General features: G+C 46.7%; 1 protein-coding gene across 1 annotated transcript in view; it reads right to left on the bottom strand.

Moving 5' to 3' along the window:
• The window catches only part of LOC143962458 (uncharacterized), a 189382-nt gene that overhangs the window by 154376 nt on the left and 16785 nt on the right, over positions 1-18221 (bottom strand). The window contains exon 3 of the mRNA XM_077471729.1: positions 13821-13862. Within this exon, the coding sequence (XP_077327855.1) occupies positions 13821-13862 (42 nt within the window). The remainder of the gene's footprint in view (positions 1-13820; positions 13863-18221) is intronic.

The raw sequence follows: 18221 nt of genomic DNA, 5'->3' as shown, positions 1-18221 counted from the left end.
GTATAAGTACCATCTGTCATCAGTGCCACGTATAAGTGCCATCTGTCATCAGTGCCACATCAGTGCCATCTGTCATCAGTGCCACATAGTGCCATCTGTCATCAGTGCCATATCAGTGTCATCAGTGCCACATATTAGTGCCATCTGTCATCAGTGCCACATATCAGTGCCATTTGTCATCAGTGCTACCTGTCAGTGTCATGTACCATCTGTTATCAGTGTCACATGTCATCAATGCCATGTATCAGTGCCATCTGTCATCAGTGTCACGTGTCATCGGTGCCACGTATTAGTGCCATCTGTCATAAGTGCCATGTATTAGTGCCATCTGCCATCAGTTCCATGTATTAGTGCCACGTATAAGTGCATCTGTCATCAGTGCCACATATTAGTGCCATCTGTCATCAGTGTCACGTGTCATCAGTGCCCCGTATTAGTGGCATCTGTCATCAGTGCCACATCAGTGTCACGTGTCATCAGTGCCACGTATCAGTGCCATCTGTCATCAGTGCCACATCAGTGCCACGTCTCATTGTCCTGGTGCTCCAGGGCCTTCAAAAGTGTAATAGGTAGTCAACAATTTAGGTGTGTAATTTATGCTCCTAGAACATGTGATGGCGATCCCTGCATGTTGGGCCTCTCTAAGTGGCCAGGCTGTATAAAAGTCCCAGACACATGGTATGGTAATACTCAGGAGGAGTAGTAGAATTAATTTTGGGGTGTCATTTGTTATATACACATGCCATGTGAGAGAAATAACCTATTACAATGACAATTTTGTGGGAAAAAAAATAAAAAAAATAAAGAATCTTCATATTGCAAAGAATTGTGGGAAAAAATGACAACAACAAAAACTTCACCATGCCTCTTACTAAATACCTTGGAATGTCTACTTTCAAAAAAGGGGTAATTTGGGGGGTATTTGTACTTTCCTGGCTTGTTCGGGTCTCAAGAAATGAGATTGACCACCAGTACATCAGATGTGATCAATGTTGTATGATTTGCACCACAGCTTGTAGACTCTCTAACTTTCACAAAGACCAAATAATATGCACTAATTTGGGTTATTTTTACCAAAGATATGTAGCAGTATAAATTGTGGCCAAAATTTATGAAGAAAAATTTATAATTTGCATAATTTTATCACAGAAATAAAGAAAAATGTGTTTTTTTTCAAAATTTTCGGTCTTTTTTCATTTATAGCGCAAAAAATAAAAAACCCAGAGGTGATCAAATACCACCAAAAGAAAGCTCTATTTGTGGGAAAAAAATGACAAAAAATTCATTTGGGTACAGTGTTGCATGACTGAGTAATTGTCATTCAAATTGTGAGAGCAACGAAAGCTGAAAATTGGTCTGGGCAGGAGGGGTATTTAAGTGGCCAGTAGGCAAATGGTTAATGACGATTAAAGTGAAAAAAAGTGAAATATTACTTTAAATATCGTGCCTGGGGGGTGTCTATAGTATGCCTGTGAAGTGGCATGTGTTTCCTGTGTTTAGAACAGTCCCTGCACAAAATGACATTTAACGGAAAAAATGGGATTTTTATATACAGCTTACCTGTAAAATCCTTTTCTTGAGAGTACATCACGGGACACAGGAGCTTCATTACATAGTGGGTTATATAGGCACCTCTGGTGATTGGACACTGGTTGACCCTAATTAGAGAATTCCTCCCCTATATAACCCCTCCCATTTGGGAGGCACCTCAGTTTTGTAGCAAAGCAATAAGAAACCACGTAAAACCCAAGAGGGGCGGGAGCCCTGTGTCCCGTGATGTACTCTCAAGAAAAGGATTTTACAGGTAAGCTGTATATAAAAATCCCATTTTCTTGATCATACATCACGGGACACAGGAGCTTCATTACATAGTGGGATGTCCCATAGCAATGCTCAGGTTGAGGGGAGGGAGACACAGATCATAAATATAGACCGCCAGGGACCTGAGGACCTAAACTGCAGCCTGCAGTACACTGCGCCCGAAGGCGATATCCTCTTGCCCTCTGACATCCACCTGATAGAATCTGGTGAATGTGTGGACTGATGACCAAGTCGCAGCCTTACAGATCTGAGCCAGGGAGGCCTGGTGATGCACTGCCCAAGAAGCACTGACAGCCCTAGCAGAGTGCGCTTTCACCTGAAAAGGAGGAATCTTCCCCTTTAAGCTATAGGCCTGAGAAATAACCTGTCTGATCCACCTTGAGAGAGTGGACTTTGACGCTGCCTGACCCCTTCTAGGGCCTTCTGGCAGAATAAGTAAACAGTCAGTTTTTCTTATCTGAGCAGTTGCTTGAAGATAAAGACTGATTGTTCTAACCACATCTAAAGTGTGTAAGGACTCTTCCTCTATGGACTGAGGATTCGGAAAAAAGGATGGTAGGATTATATCCTGATTCAGATGGAAACCTGAAACCACCTTAGGTAGAAAGGACCCGTTGGGACGCATAACCACCCGGTCCTTATGGATAATTAAATAGGGCTCTTTACAGGAAAGAGCTGCCAATTCTGATACCCTTCTAGCCGTGGATATGGCTACTAGGAAGACCAGCTTCTTTGTCAAGAGAGCTAAAGAAGCCAGATGCAGAGGTTCAAATGGTTGGGCCTCTAAGGCTGAGAGAACCAAATTCAGATCCCATGGGCATACCGGAGGTTTGACTGGCGGTTTTATCCGCATAGCCCCCTGGATAAAAGCCCGTACTAGGGAGGGTGATGCAAGAGGTCTTTGAAAAAAGACCGATAGGGCCGAAATCTGCACCTTGATGGTGCTTATGGCCAAATTCATTTCTAGGCCTGATTGTAGAAAGGCCAAGATTCTGCTAATGACATACCTAGGATGCCATCTCCTGGGTTCACACCAGGAAACATATGTCCTCCAGATCTTGTAATAGATACGCCTGGAGACCGGCTTTCTGGCATTGACCAGAGTGGAAAGGACTGGCCCCGAAAGACCAAGGTCTCTCAGAATGTGGGTCTCAGCAGCCAGACCGTCAAATTCAGACTGCGTAAAGCAGGATGGTAGATTGGACCCTGTGAGAGCAGATCTGGCCGGAGAGGGAGGGTCCATGGCCTGCCCACTGCCAACTTCATGATTTCTGCAAACCATGGTCGCCTGGGCCAAGCTGAGGCCATTAAAAGGACCGACTTCGACTCCCTCTTGACCCTTCCCAGGAACCGCGATAGCAGCGGGCTCGGGGGGAAGGCATAGATCAGATTGTACTGATCCCAGGGAACCGTCAGAGCATCTGACCCCTGAGCAAGTGCATCTCTTGTCCTTGACACAAAGTTGTCCAGTTTCCTGTTGAATCTGGACGCAAACAGATCCACGTCTGGAGTGCCCCACTTGTGACATATGTTCTGAAACACATCGGGGTGCAGAGCCCATTCTCCTGGGCGTAACTGCTGGCGGGTGAGAAAATCCGCCTGCCAATTCTCCACCCCTGGGATGAAGACTGCAGAGAGGCACGGAACATGCTCCTCTGCCCAGACAAGTATGCGATTCACCTCCTTTTGGGCCACCAGACTTCTGGTACCGCCCTGGTGATTGATATAAGCCACTGTGGTGGCATTGTCGGACTGAATCCGAACTGGGAAACCTCGCAGTCTGTAAGACCACTCTATGAGTGCCATGTAAACTGCCCGAATCTCCAAGATATTTATGGGCAGCAGACTTTCGGTCGCAGACCATTTTCCCTGTGAGCATGTTCCCTCCAATACGGCTCCCCAGCCTGTCAGGCTGGCATCCGTTGTGACAATCTTCCATGAGAGGGGAAGAAAAGTTTTGCCTTTCAGCAAATTCCTGGTTTGTAACCACCAGACAAGACTTTTGCGTGCCCGGGGGGATAAACGCATAGGAAGATCCAGGGATTGGGGCTTCCTGTTCCAAATCGCAAGGATGCATCTTTGCAGAGGCCTTGAGTGGAACTGGGCGAATGGGACGGCCTCGAATGAGGCGACCATCTTTCCCAATAGTCTCATACATAAGCGAATGGAGGAAGATCTTCTGCCCAGAATCAGGCGCACCAGATCTCCAATGGCCAAGGCCTTTGGCCCTGGAAGGAACACCCTGCCCTGAGCGGTGTCGATAATCAGACCCAGGTAATCCAACCTGGTGGTCGGTTGCAGGGACGACCTTTCTAGGTTTATAATCCAACCTAGGCGCTCTAGATGTTCTAGCGTTCTGGTGACGCTGCGACTTAGGAACGCTGCAGTTCTCTCTACGAGAAGCAAGTCGTCTAGGTAAGCCATGACGGCTATGCCCTGAACTCTTAAGATTGCTAAGAGAGGGTCCAGAATCTTCGTGAAGACTCGGGGGGCCGTAGCTAGGCCGAACGGCAGGGCCAAAAATTGAAAATGGCGCTGCTCTACCGCGAACCTTAGAAACTTCTGGTGTGCGGGAAATATTGGCACATGGAGATATGCATCTTTGATATCTATTGATGCCATGAATTCTCCTCCTTGCAGGGAGGAGACCACAGTGTGTATTGACTGCATCCGGAAGGTCTGGATGTGTAAAAACCGGTTTAAGTCTCTCAGATCCAAGATAGGTCTGATACTTCCGTTTGGTTTCGGAACGGTGAAGAGATTTGAATAAAAACCTGAACCCTGATCTTTCGGGCTCACTTCTACTATCACACCCTGGGATAGTAACTGATCTAAGGCCAGGAATAGCGGTTTCTGCTTTATCGGATCCTTGGGGATCCTTGACCTTAGAAAACGAGAAGGTGAAATCTTCTGAAGCCCAAAGATACTGAAGAGATCACCCATTTGTCCTGAATCTCCTCCCGCCAGGCGCCTGCAAACTGCAGGAGCCTTCCCCCCACTCGGCCGAGCGGGGGCGCCCCTTCACAAGGAGGTTTTGGGGCTCTGCTTGGCAGGCTTTCGCCCCCAAGTCTTTTTCTGTCCCTGGGCTCGGCCTTGAGGCTTTCTAGCAGCGGAGGGCTGGGAAGGCCGTCGCCACTGTTTAGAGCTTGATGCTTCGGGAGAAAGAGTACGCCTGAATGAAGGACGTTTGCTCTTTTTGACTGGAAGGAGTGTAGACTTACCTCCCGAAATATTTTGGAGGGATTTATCTAATTCTTCCCCAAACAAACGCTCCCCTTTAAACGGGAACCCAGTCAAATGTTTTTTGCATGACATCTCAGCAGCCCAATTCTTTAGCCATAGGGTCCTTCGCATGTGAACCAACATGAGGGACAAACGTGATGCTTGTTGGACAGAATCCAAAATCGCATCAATTATGAAACACAAGATGTGAGGCAATTCTGCATAATTCTCTACTTCCTCACTGGGAAGGAGTTCAAACATCTGTTTAACCTGTTCCTTGAGGAACTGACACAACCCCACGGCTGCGACTGTAGGTTGCACCACAGCGCCAGCCATGGAAAAGGAGGCTTTTAATAAGGTTTCCAGCCCTTTGTCAGCTGGATCCTTAAATACCTGCGCATTATCCAAGGACAAGCTAGGTTTTTATTCACACACTTGTGGACAATCACTTGTTAATATTGATTATTTTATATTTAATCACTGGATTGATTTTTTCACGTATTTTCACTTTATATATAATTTTTTTGTACGTTTTTTTTTGCATTTGGATTATTTATGCAGATTTATTTTTTGCACTATATATGCTGTATTTATCATATAGTGGGATAGTATCTCATTTGCACTATATTTTTGTTATTATTACTCATTGTATATGTATAAGCACTTTTAGGTAGCGCCGCATTTTTATTTATACTATTTTATACACTCACTTTCGGTGCTGAGATCACTGTTTTTATGCTGGCTGCTTCCTGTGTATATAATTTTGTACTCATTTAGTCTTCCTATGAACCATTAGGTGGAGCGCATTAGTATTCCTTTATACATTCACACAAGAAACCGCCGCATCAACAGATGGGACCCCCTATTCCTTGGTGAAACTTTCCTCCACAGGATAATGCATAGAAAACCTCTTGGGAGGAGTAAACAGTCTATCGGGATGTCCCCAATCCTCATACATCAATTTCCGTTGAAGGATGAATTGGGAAGGAACAAGCAGTCTGGGGCTTTCCTGACTCCCAGGGAAAAGACAGAGGATGTAGCAATTTCAGCTGCAGGCATTCTGAATGTGGTACGCACCAATTCAGTATAATACTGCACCTGCTTTCTGAGTGCCTGGGAGGAGGGGACTATCTCCTCTACCTCTGACTTATCCGACTGCTCATGATCCCTTATCCAAAGATAGGGATCCCTCCTCATTTTCAGAACAACTATCTGAGAGAGGGATTTCAGCAGAGGGAGGGGATCTACCCCTTTTCCTGCTATCTTTTAGGGAAGCAGAAATAAAATTCATGATCCTCCCTTCAAAACCCACCAATGTAGCCCTAAGGGAGTCCTCAGTGATATAAACCGGGGCTGCGACATTAGGAGAGGCTGCAAAATATGACAGGTGCACTGACTCGTTATGAGAGGCTGGCTCCAGTCTTGCAGAGGGGGATGGTAATTCACAGGCACTTTTGGAACAGGCGGTGACTTGCCAGTGCTTTTATTACCTGCCCCTGAAATCCTCTTATGAGGAGACATAGTACTAAGCTACAAAGCAGAGGTACTAGTACAAATGCAATCACTGTTGCACTTAAAGTCTCATAATAAATCAATATATGCTTAAATTGCACAACCTGATGCTGAGTAGGTGTCTTAAGGTTTGCCTGGATCCAATCCCCACGGATGCTTACAGCCCACAGCTCCTGTGTCTCCAGTTACAGTCCCCTGACGCTCTGGGCTTTTTAAAACTGCCGCTTGGCGCCTGCACTACAGCGTTGTGCACACTAACGTGCACGGCTCGCAACCACACCCCCCCCTCCTCCATTAGGCCGGGAGCGCGCCCGGCGCGCGTGCACGAGGACCGCGGGATCCGGGGGGGGGGGGGAGGAGAACCCAAAGGGAGCAACGTGGGACCCCTGGACCTGCATGGGACCCCTTTTTACCTTAACTGTGGCAGGAACTGTAAGGGAGACGTGAGTAGCTGGAGAACCAGGCTTTCACTGAGCATGTTGTATTGAAAGGCATGTAAGTATGCATCAGGCTGCTCTTACTCCCTCTAGTGGTGGAAACCAGGTAAGACATACAACTACTCACAATGAAGAAATCCATTCATATATTTAAAATATATAGGATGACTTCCCTTACCTGTTCCCGGGTATTGTTAGCCAACCTTCAGGCGTATCTGGGGTTCTTACGAAAAGATCCTCCTACCTGGGCCATGTAAAAAGCTCTGCCAGAAACTTACGGGCGCCCTGAGTCAACAGTACCCCAAGTCTGGTTGTCCCAGAACCCAGTCTTCCAATGGAGAGGACTTACAGGCAAAACCTCGTTTCTTCGGCAGACGAGGCCCGGGTACCATACCATCTTGGGAGTCAAATATCGGCCCGAGGTATGGATCCGGTTTGTTGTAGCCCTTCGGCCCTCGCCGGGACCCGCATAGAGCTAAGTTTTACGTGACCATCGACCAGACACTGGCGAATAAACTGAGGTGCCTCCCAAATGGGAGGGGTTATATAGGAGAGGAATTCTCTTTAATTAGGGTCAACCAGTGTCCAATCACCAGAGGTGCCTATATAACCCACTATGTAATGAAGCTCCTGTGTCCCGTGATGTATGATCAAGAAAAAGTCATTTAAAACTGCTTACGGTTTTAATGTAATGTTTGGTTCCGGCACTATGGATGAAAATCATTGAGAAAAATTTCATGGGTAGCCCCCCCCCCCCGCCCATTACAAGCCTCTTTGGGTCTTGTACAGATATTAAGGGGAACACCGTATCAAGAATTATAATAACATGCACCTGTTAGTGACTTGTATAGCGCTACCTATGCGAACTGAATTGCCTCAGGGCGCTTTCTTGCCACCAGAGTCCACCTGCGGCTTTTTGCGTGGTCCTTTTACCCCGTAAGGTCCTGACACGCTTACAAACACATACAACATTGACATACACATACACATATTAAGGCCAATTTTTTTTAGACAAGGTCTAATTAACCTACCAGCATGTCTTTGGAGTGTGGGAGGAAACCGGAGTACCCGGAGGAAATCCACACAGGCACAGGGAGAACATGCAAACTCCAGGCAGGTGGTGTCGTGGTCAGGATTTGAACCAGTGACCCTATTGCTGCTAGGTGAAAGTGCTAACCACTACACCACTGTGCTGCCCACTGTGCTGTTAAACAGGGGCTGAAAAATTGGGCCTTAGGCACTGGTGCCACAACACTGCAACCCCTTACAGAGACTCTAGTTGGAGCGCAGGAATGAGCCCTGCTGCAAAGTATTGCATCAAAAATTGTAATTACATGCCCCTGTTAAACAGGGGCTGCAAAATTGGGCCTTAGGCACTGGTGCTACGACACTGCAACCTCTCCCAGATACTCTAGTTGGAGTGTAGGAATGAGAAGTGCTGCAAAGAATTGCATCAAAAATTTTAATTACATGCCCCTGTTAAACAGGGGCTAAAAAATTGGGCCTTAGGCACTGGTGCCAGTGCCACAACACTGCAACTTCACCCAAATACTCTAGTTGGAAGGAGCCCTGCTGCAAAGTATTGCATCAAAAATGTTAGTTACATGCCCCTGTTAAACAGGGGCTGAAAAATTGGGCCTTAGGCACTGGTGCTGGTGCCACAATATTGCAAACTCTCCCAGATACTCTAGTTGGAGTGCAGGAATGAGCCCTGCTGCAAAGCATTGCATCAAAAATTGTAATTGCATGCCCCTGTTAAACAGGGGCTGAAAAATTGGGCCTTAGGCACTGGTGCTGGTGCCACAACACTGCAAACTCTCCCAGATACTCTAGTTCGAGTGCATGAATGAGCCTTGCTGCAAAGTATTGCATCAAAAATTGTAATTACACAACCCTGTTGAACAGGGGCTGAAAAATTGGGCCTTAGCCACTGGTGGCGGCACCCAGAACCAAAAATTTTCTTCCAAGCTATCAGCAGGATCATTGAGGAGGAAGAGGATAGTCAGTCAACATAACATGACAGTCACTCAGCATCAGTATAGGCAGGCTTGAAGGGATGTGACATTTCAAAAAAATTATTCAGTTACATCAGCTTCAGGTGCTTGGTAGCTGGTGGTGATCCAAGACTGATTCATTTTTTATGAAGGTCAATCGATCAACCGAGTCGGTGGATAGGAGCGCCCTGTGATCGGTTACAAAGCCTCCAGCAGCATGTGCGTTCCGAAGGAACACTGGACGCAGGAAAGGCCAGTAGCTCGATTGCATACTGTGCAAGCTCTGGCCAGTGTTCCATCCTCAAGACCCAGTAAACCAGAGGATTTTTGGTGGGAAAGGTGTCCAAGTCTGACCTTGCCCCTAGGTATTGCTGCACCATGTAAATCAGACAATGGCAATGGTTGCTGGAACCGATCATACCTTGGGGCTACAGACTAAAAAACTGTCTGAACGCATGGGTCAGATGGCCACCTTATCCACCGCTCCTTCTGTGACTGACCACAGCCTCAGCAACACGTCCAGGACCAGGAGTTTGTAATCTCCCAGTCTCTGGGAACGCATTGCACAGACCTTTCTGCAAGGACTCCCGGAGATATCTCATCATCTGCTCCCTCTGTGACGGCAAGATAAGGTCCGCAACCTCACCCTTGTACCGTGGATCAAGGAGAGTTGCCAGCCAGTAATGGTCCCTCTCCTTGATCCGAAGAATACAAAGATCCTTCCGCAGGCTTTGCAGGATCAGGGAAGCCATGCAGCGTAGGTTAGCTGAGGCATTTGGTCTGGAGTCCTCTGGGTCACTAAGAACAACATGATCCGCAGCCACCTCCTCCCAGCCACGTACAAGTCCACGGGTTTCTTGGGACTGTAAATCATCCCTAAAAGAGTGCTGCTCAGCATCAGCTCATGCCAGGCTCCACCTCCATGCTGACACAATCCTCCTCCTCCTCCTCTTCCTGTGTGATGGGTAGGACAGCAGGAACACTGTCTGGATAAAGGGGGCCTTGAGAGGCAAGGAAGTCCTCCTCTTCCTGCCTCTGTTCTGCCTCAAGTGCCCTGTCCATTATTCCATGCAGCGTATGCTCCAACAGGTGGACAAGAGGTACAGTGTCACTGATGCATGCACTTTCCATCACCATCCTCCTGACCTCCTCAAATGGTGATAGGACCGTGCATGCATCCCTGATCATGCCCCACTGGCATGGTGAAAAAAAAACCGAGCTCCCCTGACCCTGTCCTGGTGCCGTAGTTGTGCAGGTACTCATTAATGGCCCTCTGCTGCATGTGTAGCTGCTGCAGCATGGCCAACATTGAGTTCCACCTGGTGGGCATGTCACATATAAGGCGGTTCTTTGGCAGGTTCAACTCCTTTTGAAGCTCAGCCAACCGAGTACTGGCATTATATGATCAGCAGAAATGCACACAGACTTTTCTGGCCTGCCTCAGGACATGATGTAAGCCCGGATACCTGCCCAAGAACTGCTGCACCACCAGGTTAAGGACGTGAGCCACACAGGGCACATGGGTCAGTTGTCCTTGTCGGAGGGTGGAGAGGAGGTTGGTGCCATTGTCGCAAACCACCATTCCTGGCTTAAGCTGGCATGGTGTCAACCACCTCTCGGCCTGCCCCTGCAGAGCTGACAAAATATCTGCCTCAGTGTGGCTCCTGTCCCCCAAACACACCAGCGCAAGCACGGCATGGCATCTTTTTGCCTGAGTACTTGCGTAGCCCCTTGAATGCCTACAGAGCACCGCTGGTTCCGAGGACAAAGCAGAGGAAGAGGCCATGGAGGAAGAAGAAGAGGAGTGGGGTGGAGGGGAGAGGTGTGTCACAACCAGTAGTAGCATTTTGGAGGTGTGATGGTGGAACAACCTCCAACACTACTGCATCTTGTCCTGTATCCTTCCCAGCTTACAGAAGAGTGACCCAATGGGCCGTGAAAGACAGGTAACGTCCATGTCCATGCCTGCTGGACCATGAGTCAGTGGTAATATGCACCTTACCACTGACCGCCCTGTCCAATGAGGCATGGACATTGCCTTCCACATGCCAGTAGAGAGCCGGAATCGCCTTCCATGAGAAAAAGTGGCATTTGGGAACCTGCCACTGAGGAACCACACATTTCACAAACTCACGGAAGGGGGCCGAGTCTACCAACTGAAAAGGCAGCAGTTGAAGTGCTAGCAATTAAGCCAAGCTAGCATTCAACCGCTGGGCATGTGGATGGCAGGGAGTGAACTTCTTTAGACAGTCCAGCAGCTGGGGCAGGGAAATTTGCCTGCTACAATCGGACGTTGGTGTACTGCTAGCAGAGTGCCCGCAAGTACTTGGCTGTGACACATCTAATTCTACACCTTCATTCCTCTCAGTGCAGGTTTCAGAGAGGACTGAAAGTATAGTGGGCTTGGAGATCCTAGATGATGAGGAGCATGGAGAGGTCAGCTTTGTTCTTTGGTGTGGGTCTTTAAGGTACGCTTGCCAACAAGCTGCATGGCAGGTCAACATATGCCTGATCAAGCATGTGGCGCCCAAGTGGCTGATGTTTTGGCCACTCAAGATACGCTGGAGACATATGTTGCAAATAGCAGCGGTGCGATCTGATGCACTCGTCTCAAAAAAGGTCCACCCCAAAGAACTTTTGGAATAACGCGCAGAGGCAGCGCCCTGCACAGACGGAGCTCTGCAGTGTGATTCAGTCGGTGTGCTTCCCTTAAGATGGCCCCCGGAGGGCATCCTGCCTCTTTGAAGATGTACCTCCTCCTCTCTCTTATCAGGCACCCACATGGAGTCAGTGACCTCATCATCCCCTCCCTCTTCATCACTGGAGTAAACCTGGCAGTATGCTGCAGTTGGTGGAACATGACTGCCAAATTGCTGCCCTTCTTGAGCATCCCCTCTCTCTTCGCACACGCTACTGCCTTCCTCTAGATGGGTATCATGATCAGAGCCTTCATTATGCTGGGCATCCTCCTGGAGCATGTACCCAACACTGTGCTCAAACATTTTGGGGGACTCCTCAGGAGGACATGGTAGGTCTAGGGAAGGAGTGACGAGGGAAGAGGACGTTTTCGCAGCTGCTTTGCCAGTACCCTGAGCCTGGGTGAGAGAGGATGAGGAGGATGAGGAGGGCTTGGTCATCCACTCTACCAAGTCTTCAGCATGATGCGGCTCAGCACATCCAGCTGCCGATAATAAGTACAAGCGTGTGCCATGGCCACGTGTTGATGACAATGCACCATGTCCACGACCAGCACTGTTGTCTCTAGACACAGACCCTGCTTGCCCTCTTTTATCGGCTCGCGACTATCTGCTTCTCCTTGTTGGCCTTCCAGACATACTAATGGCCTGCAGAGAGATGGGAAAACCAGCAATTGGGGTAGCTTTAGGTGCACACTGAGCAGACAGAGTACACTGACTGTAATGACTGCAGCTGCCTGCCTGTGGTATAGAATCTGAAGAACAACAGCAATTGGGGTAGCTTCAGGTGTATACTGTGCAGGTGGCACAATTCACCCACTGTAACTGCTGCTGATGCCTGTGTTAGAGAAACCAAACAGCACCAGCAATAAGGGGTAGCTTCAGGTGTATACTGTGCAGGAGGCACAATACACCCACTGTAACTGCTGCAGCTGCCTGCTTCAGGTGTATACTGTGCAGGAGGCACAATACACCCACTGTAACTGCTGCAGCTGCCTGTGGTATAGAAAAAGAACAACACCAGATATAAGGGGTAGCTTCTGGTGTATACTGTGCAGGAGGCACAATACACCCACTGTAACTGCTGCAGATGCCTGTGTTAGAGAAACTGAACAACACCAGCAATAAGGGGTAGCTTCAGGTTTATACTGTGCAGGAGGCACAATACACCCACTATAACTGCTGCAGATGCCTGTGTTAGAGAAACAGAACAACACCAGCAATAAGGGGTAGCTTCAGGTGTATATGGTGCAGGTGGCACAATACACTGACTCTAACTGCTGCAGCTGCCTGTGGTATAGGAACAGAACAACACCAGCAATTGGGGGTAGCTTCAGGTGTATACGGTGCAGGAGGCACAATACACCCACTGTAACTGCTGCAGGTGCCTATATTATAGAAAGAGAACAACACCAGCAATAAGGGGTAGCTTCAGGTGTATACTGTGCAGGAGGCACACAACACCCACTCTAACTGCTGCAGATGCCTGTGTTAGAGAAACAGAACAACACCAGCAATAAGGGGTAGCTTCAGGTGTATACTGTGCAGGAGGCACAATACACCTACTATATCTGGGCTAGGTTCACAAGCAAAGATGACACTGTCCCTGCCTATCCTGCTCTCTCCCTGCACGCCAACACACTACACAAGGCCACTGGCGGCCTTATATAGTGTGGGGCGTGTACTAAACCCCCCTGAGCTATAATTGGCCACAGGTATCCTGCCTGTGGCCACTTATGGCTCTCCTCACTGCCGGTGCTGTGATTGGCCAAGCATGCGGGGGTCACAGTGCATGCTTGGCCAATCAGCAGCCAGCAACAAAGTTCTGGATTCGCCAAACAGGCGAACAGCCGGTGTTCGAGTGGAACATGCGTTCGACTCGAACACCAAGCTCATCCCTAATCTGGAGAAATCCCTATTAATAACTATAGATACCCGGGTATATGTGCACAATTCCACCAGGACTTTTGTAGGACCCATTGCTAATAATACCTGTTTGTTCATTGGATGTATGTACTGTTATTAATATAATTCTTATATAAAGCTAATAATATTCCCATACTAGTTTGCATCTATACTTAGAATATTTGGATTGTCATTTATAGAAGTTGCCAGATAATAATACAAGCTTCACCTACCAGTTTCTCTCAGACGTGACTGCTCCTTGGCCATGTTCTCTCCTGGACAGGATAAAACAAGAATAGGAAATGGTATCCAATGACAGAGAACACACACCAGCAAACCCATCTTTGCTCTGAGATTTGTATTCAGTCAATTTCAACTCCAATCCTAATGCAATATACACTTCAGTGAGGGAAAAAAGGATTTGATTACCTGATGTTTTTGTACGTTTGCCTACTAACAAAGAAATGATCAGTCTATAATTTTAATGGTAGGTTTATTTTACCAGTGAGAGACAGAATAACAACAAAGACTTAGTACCTGGTGGCAAAACCCTTGTTGGCAATCACAGAGGTCAGACATTTCTTGTAGTTGGCCATCAGGTTTGCACACATCTCAGGAGGGATTTTGTCCCACTCCTCTTTGCAAATCCTATCCGAGTCATTAAGGTTTTGAGGCTGATGTTTGGTAACTCAAACCTTCAGCTCCTGCCACATATTTTCTATGGGATAAGTGTCTGGAGACTGGCTAGACCACTCCAGGACCTTAAAGTGCTTCTTCCTGAGCCACTCCCTTGTTGCCTTGGCCGTGTGTTTTGGGTCATTGTTATGCTGGAATACCCATCCACGACCCATTTTCAATGTCCTGGCTGAGGGAAGGAGGTTCTCACCCAAGATTTGACGGTACATGGCCCCGTCCATTGTCCGTTTGATGCGTTGAAGCTCTCCTGTTCCCTTAGCATAAAAACAACCCCAAAGCATAATGTTTCCACCTCCATGTTTGACGATGGGGATAGTGTTCTTGGGGTCATAGGCAGCATTCCTCCTCCTCCAAACACGGCGAGTTGAGCTGATACCAAAGAGCTCGATTTTGGCCTCATCTGACCACAACACTTGACCAGTGTAGTTCAAAGGTACCCAACCTGCCTCTTACTGCTATACCACTTGTACTCCAACATCCCCATTTCTTACCCTTCTAAAATGATGAGACAACACCTTAATTTTGGAGTAGAAATGGCCATAACAGCCTATTTATTATTCACACCATTTAAATAACTCCAATATCAAATATATACCAAAATATCAGCTCCATAACAACTTGTTTAACTCCAGTCTGTTGGTCTTTTACGGCACCCCGGAACTCCAACACATATCCCTCCAATACACTGCGGGACCTTTTTCCACATGATAGGTCTCCAGCAGATAATCAGCTCGGAGACAACCCCCTTCCCGCAGTGCAACCATTACAGTATTCCAGCTAACCTTTTGCTGGAATACACCGGAGGGGCACATACTACCGATGAGCCCCCCACCCCTTTCCATCACATATGTTTACTGCCACCGTCAAAGACCAACAAAACACCTCCTTATTTAGTACCACTCCCCCTTGGACTTTACTCATTGTCCCCTCCCCTCTTATCTCTTCATATTAACCCATGCATTGTCTCCCCTAAACACACTGTCATGCCCGGCCCTGCATTACTTTTTCTTTTCTGTCTTTTCCGTTCCGGGCCTCACTTTCACCCTGTTCTTTTTTGAATCATTTAGATGTTTGATAGCAAACTTCAGACGGGCCTGTACATGTGCTTTCTTGAGCAGGGGGATCTTGTGGGTGCTGCAGAATGTCAGTTCTTCGCGGAGTAGTGTGTTACCAATTGTTTTCTTGGTGACTATGGTCCCAGCTGCCTTGAGATCATTGACAAGATTCTCCCTTGTAGTTCTGAGCTGATTCCTCACCGTTCTGATGATCATTGAAACTCCACGAGGTGAGATCTTGCATGAGGGAGATTGACAGTTATTTTGTGTTTCTTCCATTTGCAAATAATCGCAAATGATAGGGGATCAAATAATTATTTCACTCATTAAAATAAAAATCTATTTATAACTTAGGATATTTGTGTTGTTATTCTGTCTCTCACTGTTAAAATAAACCTACCATTAAAATTATAGACAGATAATTTCTTTGTCAGTGGGAAAAACATACATAAAATCAAATGTGACGCAAATACTTTTTCCCTTACTGTTTATTGTCAAAAGTATTGGGACAATTCCCACCCTTTGCAGCTATAACAGCTACCAACGTCCAACATCAGTGCCTGATCTCAGAAATGCTCTTCTGGAAGAATGGTCAAACATTCCCATAGACACACTCTTAAACCTTGTGGACGGCCTTCCCAGAAGAGTTGAAGCTGTTATAGCTGCAAAGGGTGGGCCAACCCAATATTGAACCCTACAGACTAAGACTGGGATTCCATTAGCCCTTGTACACATGGTCGGAGATTCTGACGGAATGTGTCCTATCGGAACGTTTTGTCGGATAATCTGACTGTGTGTGGTCTCCATCGGAGTGTCCGACGGACCAAGTTTTCCAACTTGTCCGTAAAATTTTCCGACAAAATGCTCCAATCATGTGTAGCCTACTCCGACGGACAAAGTGCCACGGATGCTCAGATCAAATTCCTAGACCAAAGCTATTGGCTACTAGCCTGAATGTAGTCCTGTCGTAACGAAATAACGTCATCACGTTATGTACAATCGGATTTTCCAACAACTTTGTCCAACCGTGTGTATGCAACAGTTTCGGACCAAATCCAACGGATTTGGTTGTCAGTATGTCCGACCGTGTATACAAGGGCTTAAAGTTCATGTACGTATAAAGGCAGGTGTCCCAGTACTTTTGGTAATATAGTGTAGGTCCCGCACACACATGTAAACAGTGATTACTCCGTACATGGCGGTATCACTGCAAACTTTGGAGTGTGAGCAATAATTCTAGCACCAGAGCTCATGTTTAACTCTAAACCTTTAGGCTTTTAATGTGTCACCCATAGGAAGTTTTAGGTACCATAGTTTGGCGCCATTTCATGGGTGATCTAAATTTTAAATCTTGACTTGCTTGGTGTGACCCGTTTGATTGTTTTTTGGTGATGCTCAAAGTAGAGGTAAGGGCATGTCCCTGTGTCCCAGAACATGGGGTGCAGGCATGTCCCAATACCAATCCAGGGGGTTAGTAAATATAAAGAGAAAAGCATTAAAGCTACTCCCAACCAGCCCAGGTGAATAAAAAATAAAACGCAGCCTCAGCCTACATGTCTCCACCAAACCACACACCCTGATGCCCCCCCACTCCGGTAGGGCAAAATGCTTCAGAGCGTGTGATTTGGTGGAGACATGTAGGCTGAGGCCAGTTTTTATTGTTATTTCACATGGGCTGGTCGGGAGTAAATTGGATATTGTATTGTATTTGGATAAACTAAAATGCACTAAAGTATACTTTTTCCTTAAAATTAGCTTTTATTAAACTGCACAAATATTGTGCAATATAAAAAAATTGCAAAAACAACCATTTTATCCTCCAGGGACATTGCTTTCAAAAAGCATATAATGTTTAGGATTCTTATTTTTATTTTCTATATCCTTAGCTATTTTAGCGCAGTTTTACTTTTTTTTTTTTTTTTGCTTTTATTTAAAAATCTGCACAGATAATTTAACCACTTCAGCCCTGAAAGATTTGGCTGCTCAATGACCAGGCCATTTTTTTGTGATATGGCACTGAGTCGCTTTAATTGTCAATTGTGCGGTCGTGCGACCCTGTACCCAAACAAAATTCCCCTTCCTCACACAAATCCTGTACCCCTCAAATTTCCCCTCCAACCACAAAATCTCCTCCCCAATCATCCATCCTAGCACAAAATCCAAATTTATTTTTGCACTCCTAGCGCAAATTCCCTACCCCCTACCATATGGAATTTTCTAGCACAACCGCCCGCCAAATCACCACTCCTAGCCCACCTCTTCAAATTTTCCCTCCTAGAACAACTCTTACCTTCTGCAGACCTCTCCCCCTCCCAACACCAATCCCTTCATCTCAATCTCCTTGTGCTGCCCCTACACCTCACATGATACCACAGTGCCTAGGGCAGCCATCCCTCCTGCCCTCCCCTTGTCCTGGCCCTGGTTGGCAGACAGCAATACAAGCTCCTTCTTCCCCTACCAGTTTCCTTCAGATGTGACTGCTCCTCGGCCATGTTCTTATCTGGGCAGGATAAAACAAATATAGGAAATGTTATCCAATGACAGAGAATGTACATAAGCAAACATGTCTTGTCACCTCTAAAATTTGGATTCAGGTCAAATTAAATTTATAAATAATAAAGATATTTCTAATGTTCAAATTTCTTCAATTTAAGACCATTTCTAATTCCCAATTACATTTGTGGTCAGAGAATTTGCACTGATCCACATGCGCCATCTAGTTCAATACTAAATTATGTAACTCAAGTTTTTCCAGTGAAAGGTTCAAAAGCTACAGTGAACAAAGACTGTGGTAACAGTTTGGTGAAGGACCTTTATGGTTCCAGCAATACTGCATCTCTGTGTACAAAGTCAGCTCCATAAAGACATGAGTTGACCAGTTTG

Source organism: Lithobates pipiens, unplaced genomic scaffold, assembly GCF_037356315.1.
Source record: "Lithobates pipiens isolate NorthernLeopardFrog02 unplaced genomic scaffold, aLitPip1_a1.2 Scaffold_8, whole genome shotgun sequence".
In the NCBI taxonomy this organism is placed as follows: Eukaryota; Metazoa; Chordata; class Amphibia; order Anura; family Ranidae; genus Lithobates; species Lithobates pipiens.
The sequence above is the reverse complement of the archived record's forward strand: the minus strand, read 5'-3'. Positions and strand labels throughout refer to the sequence as shown.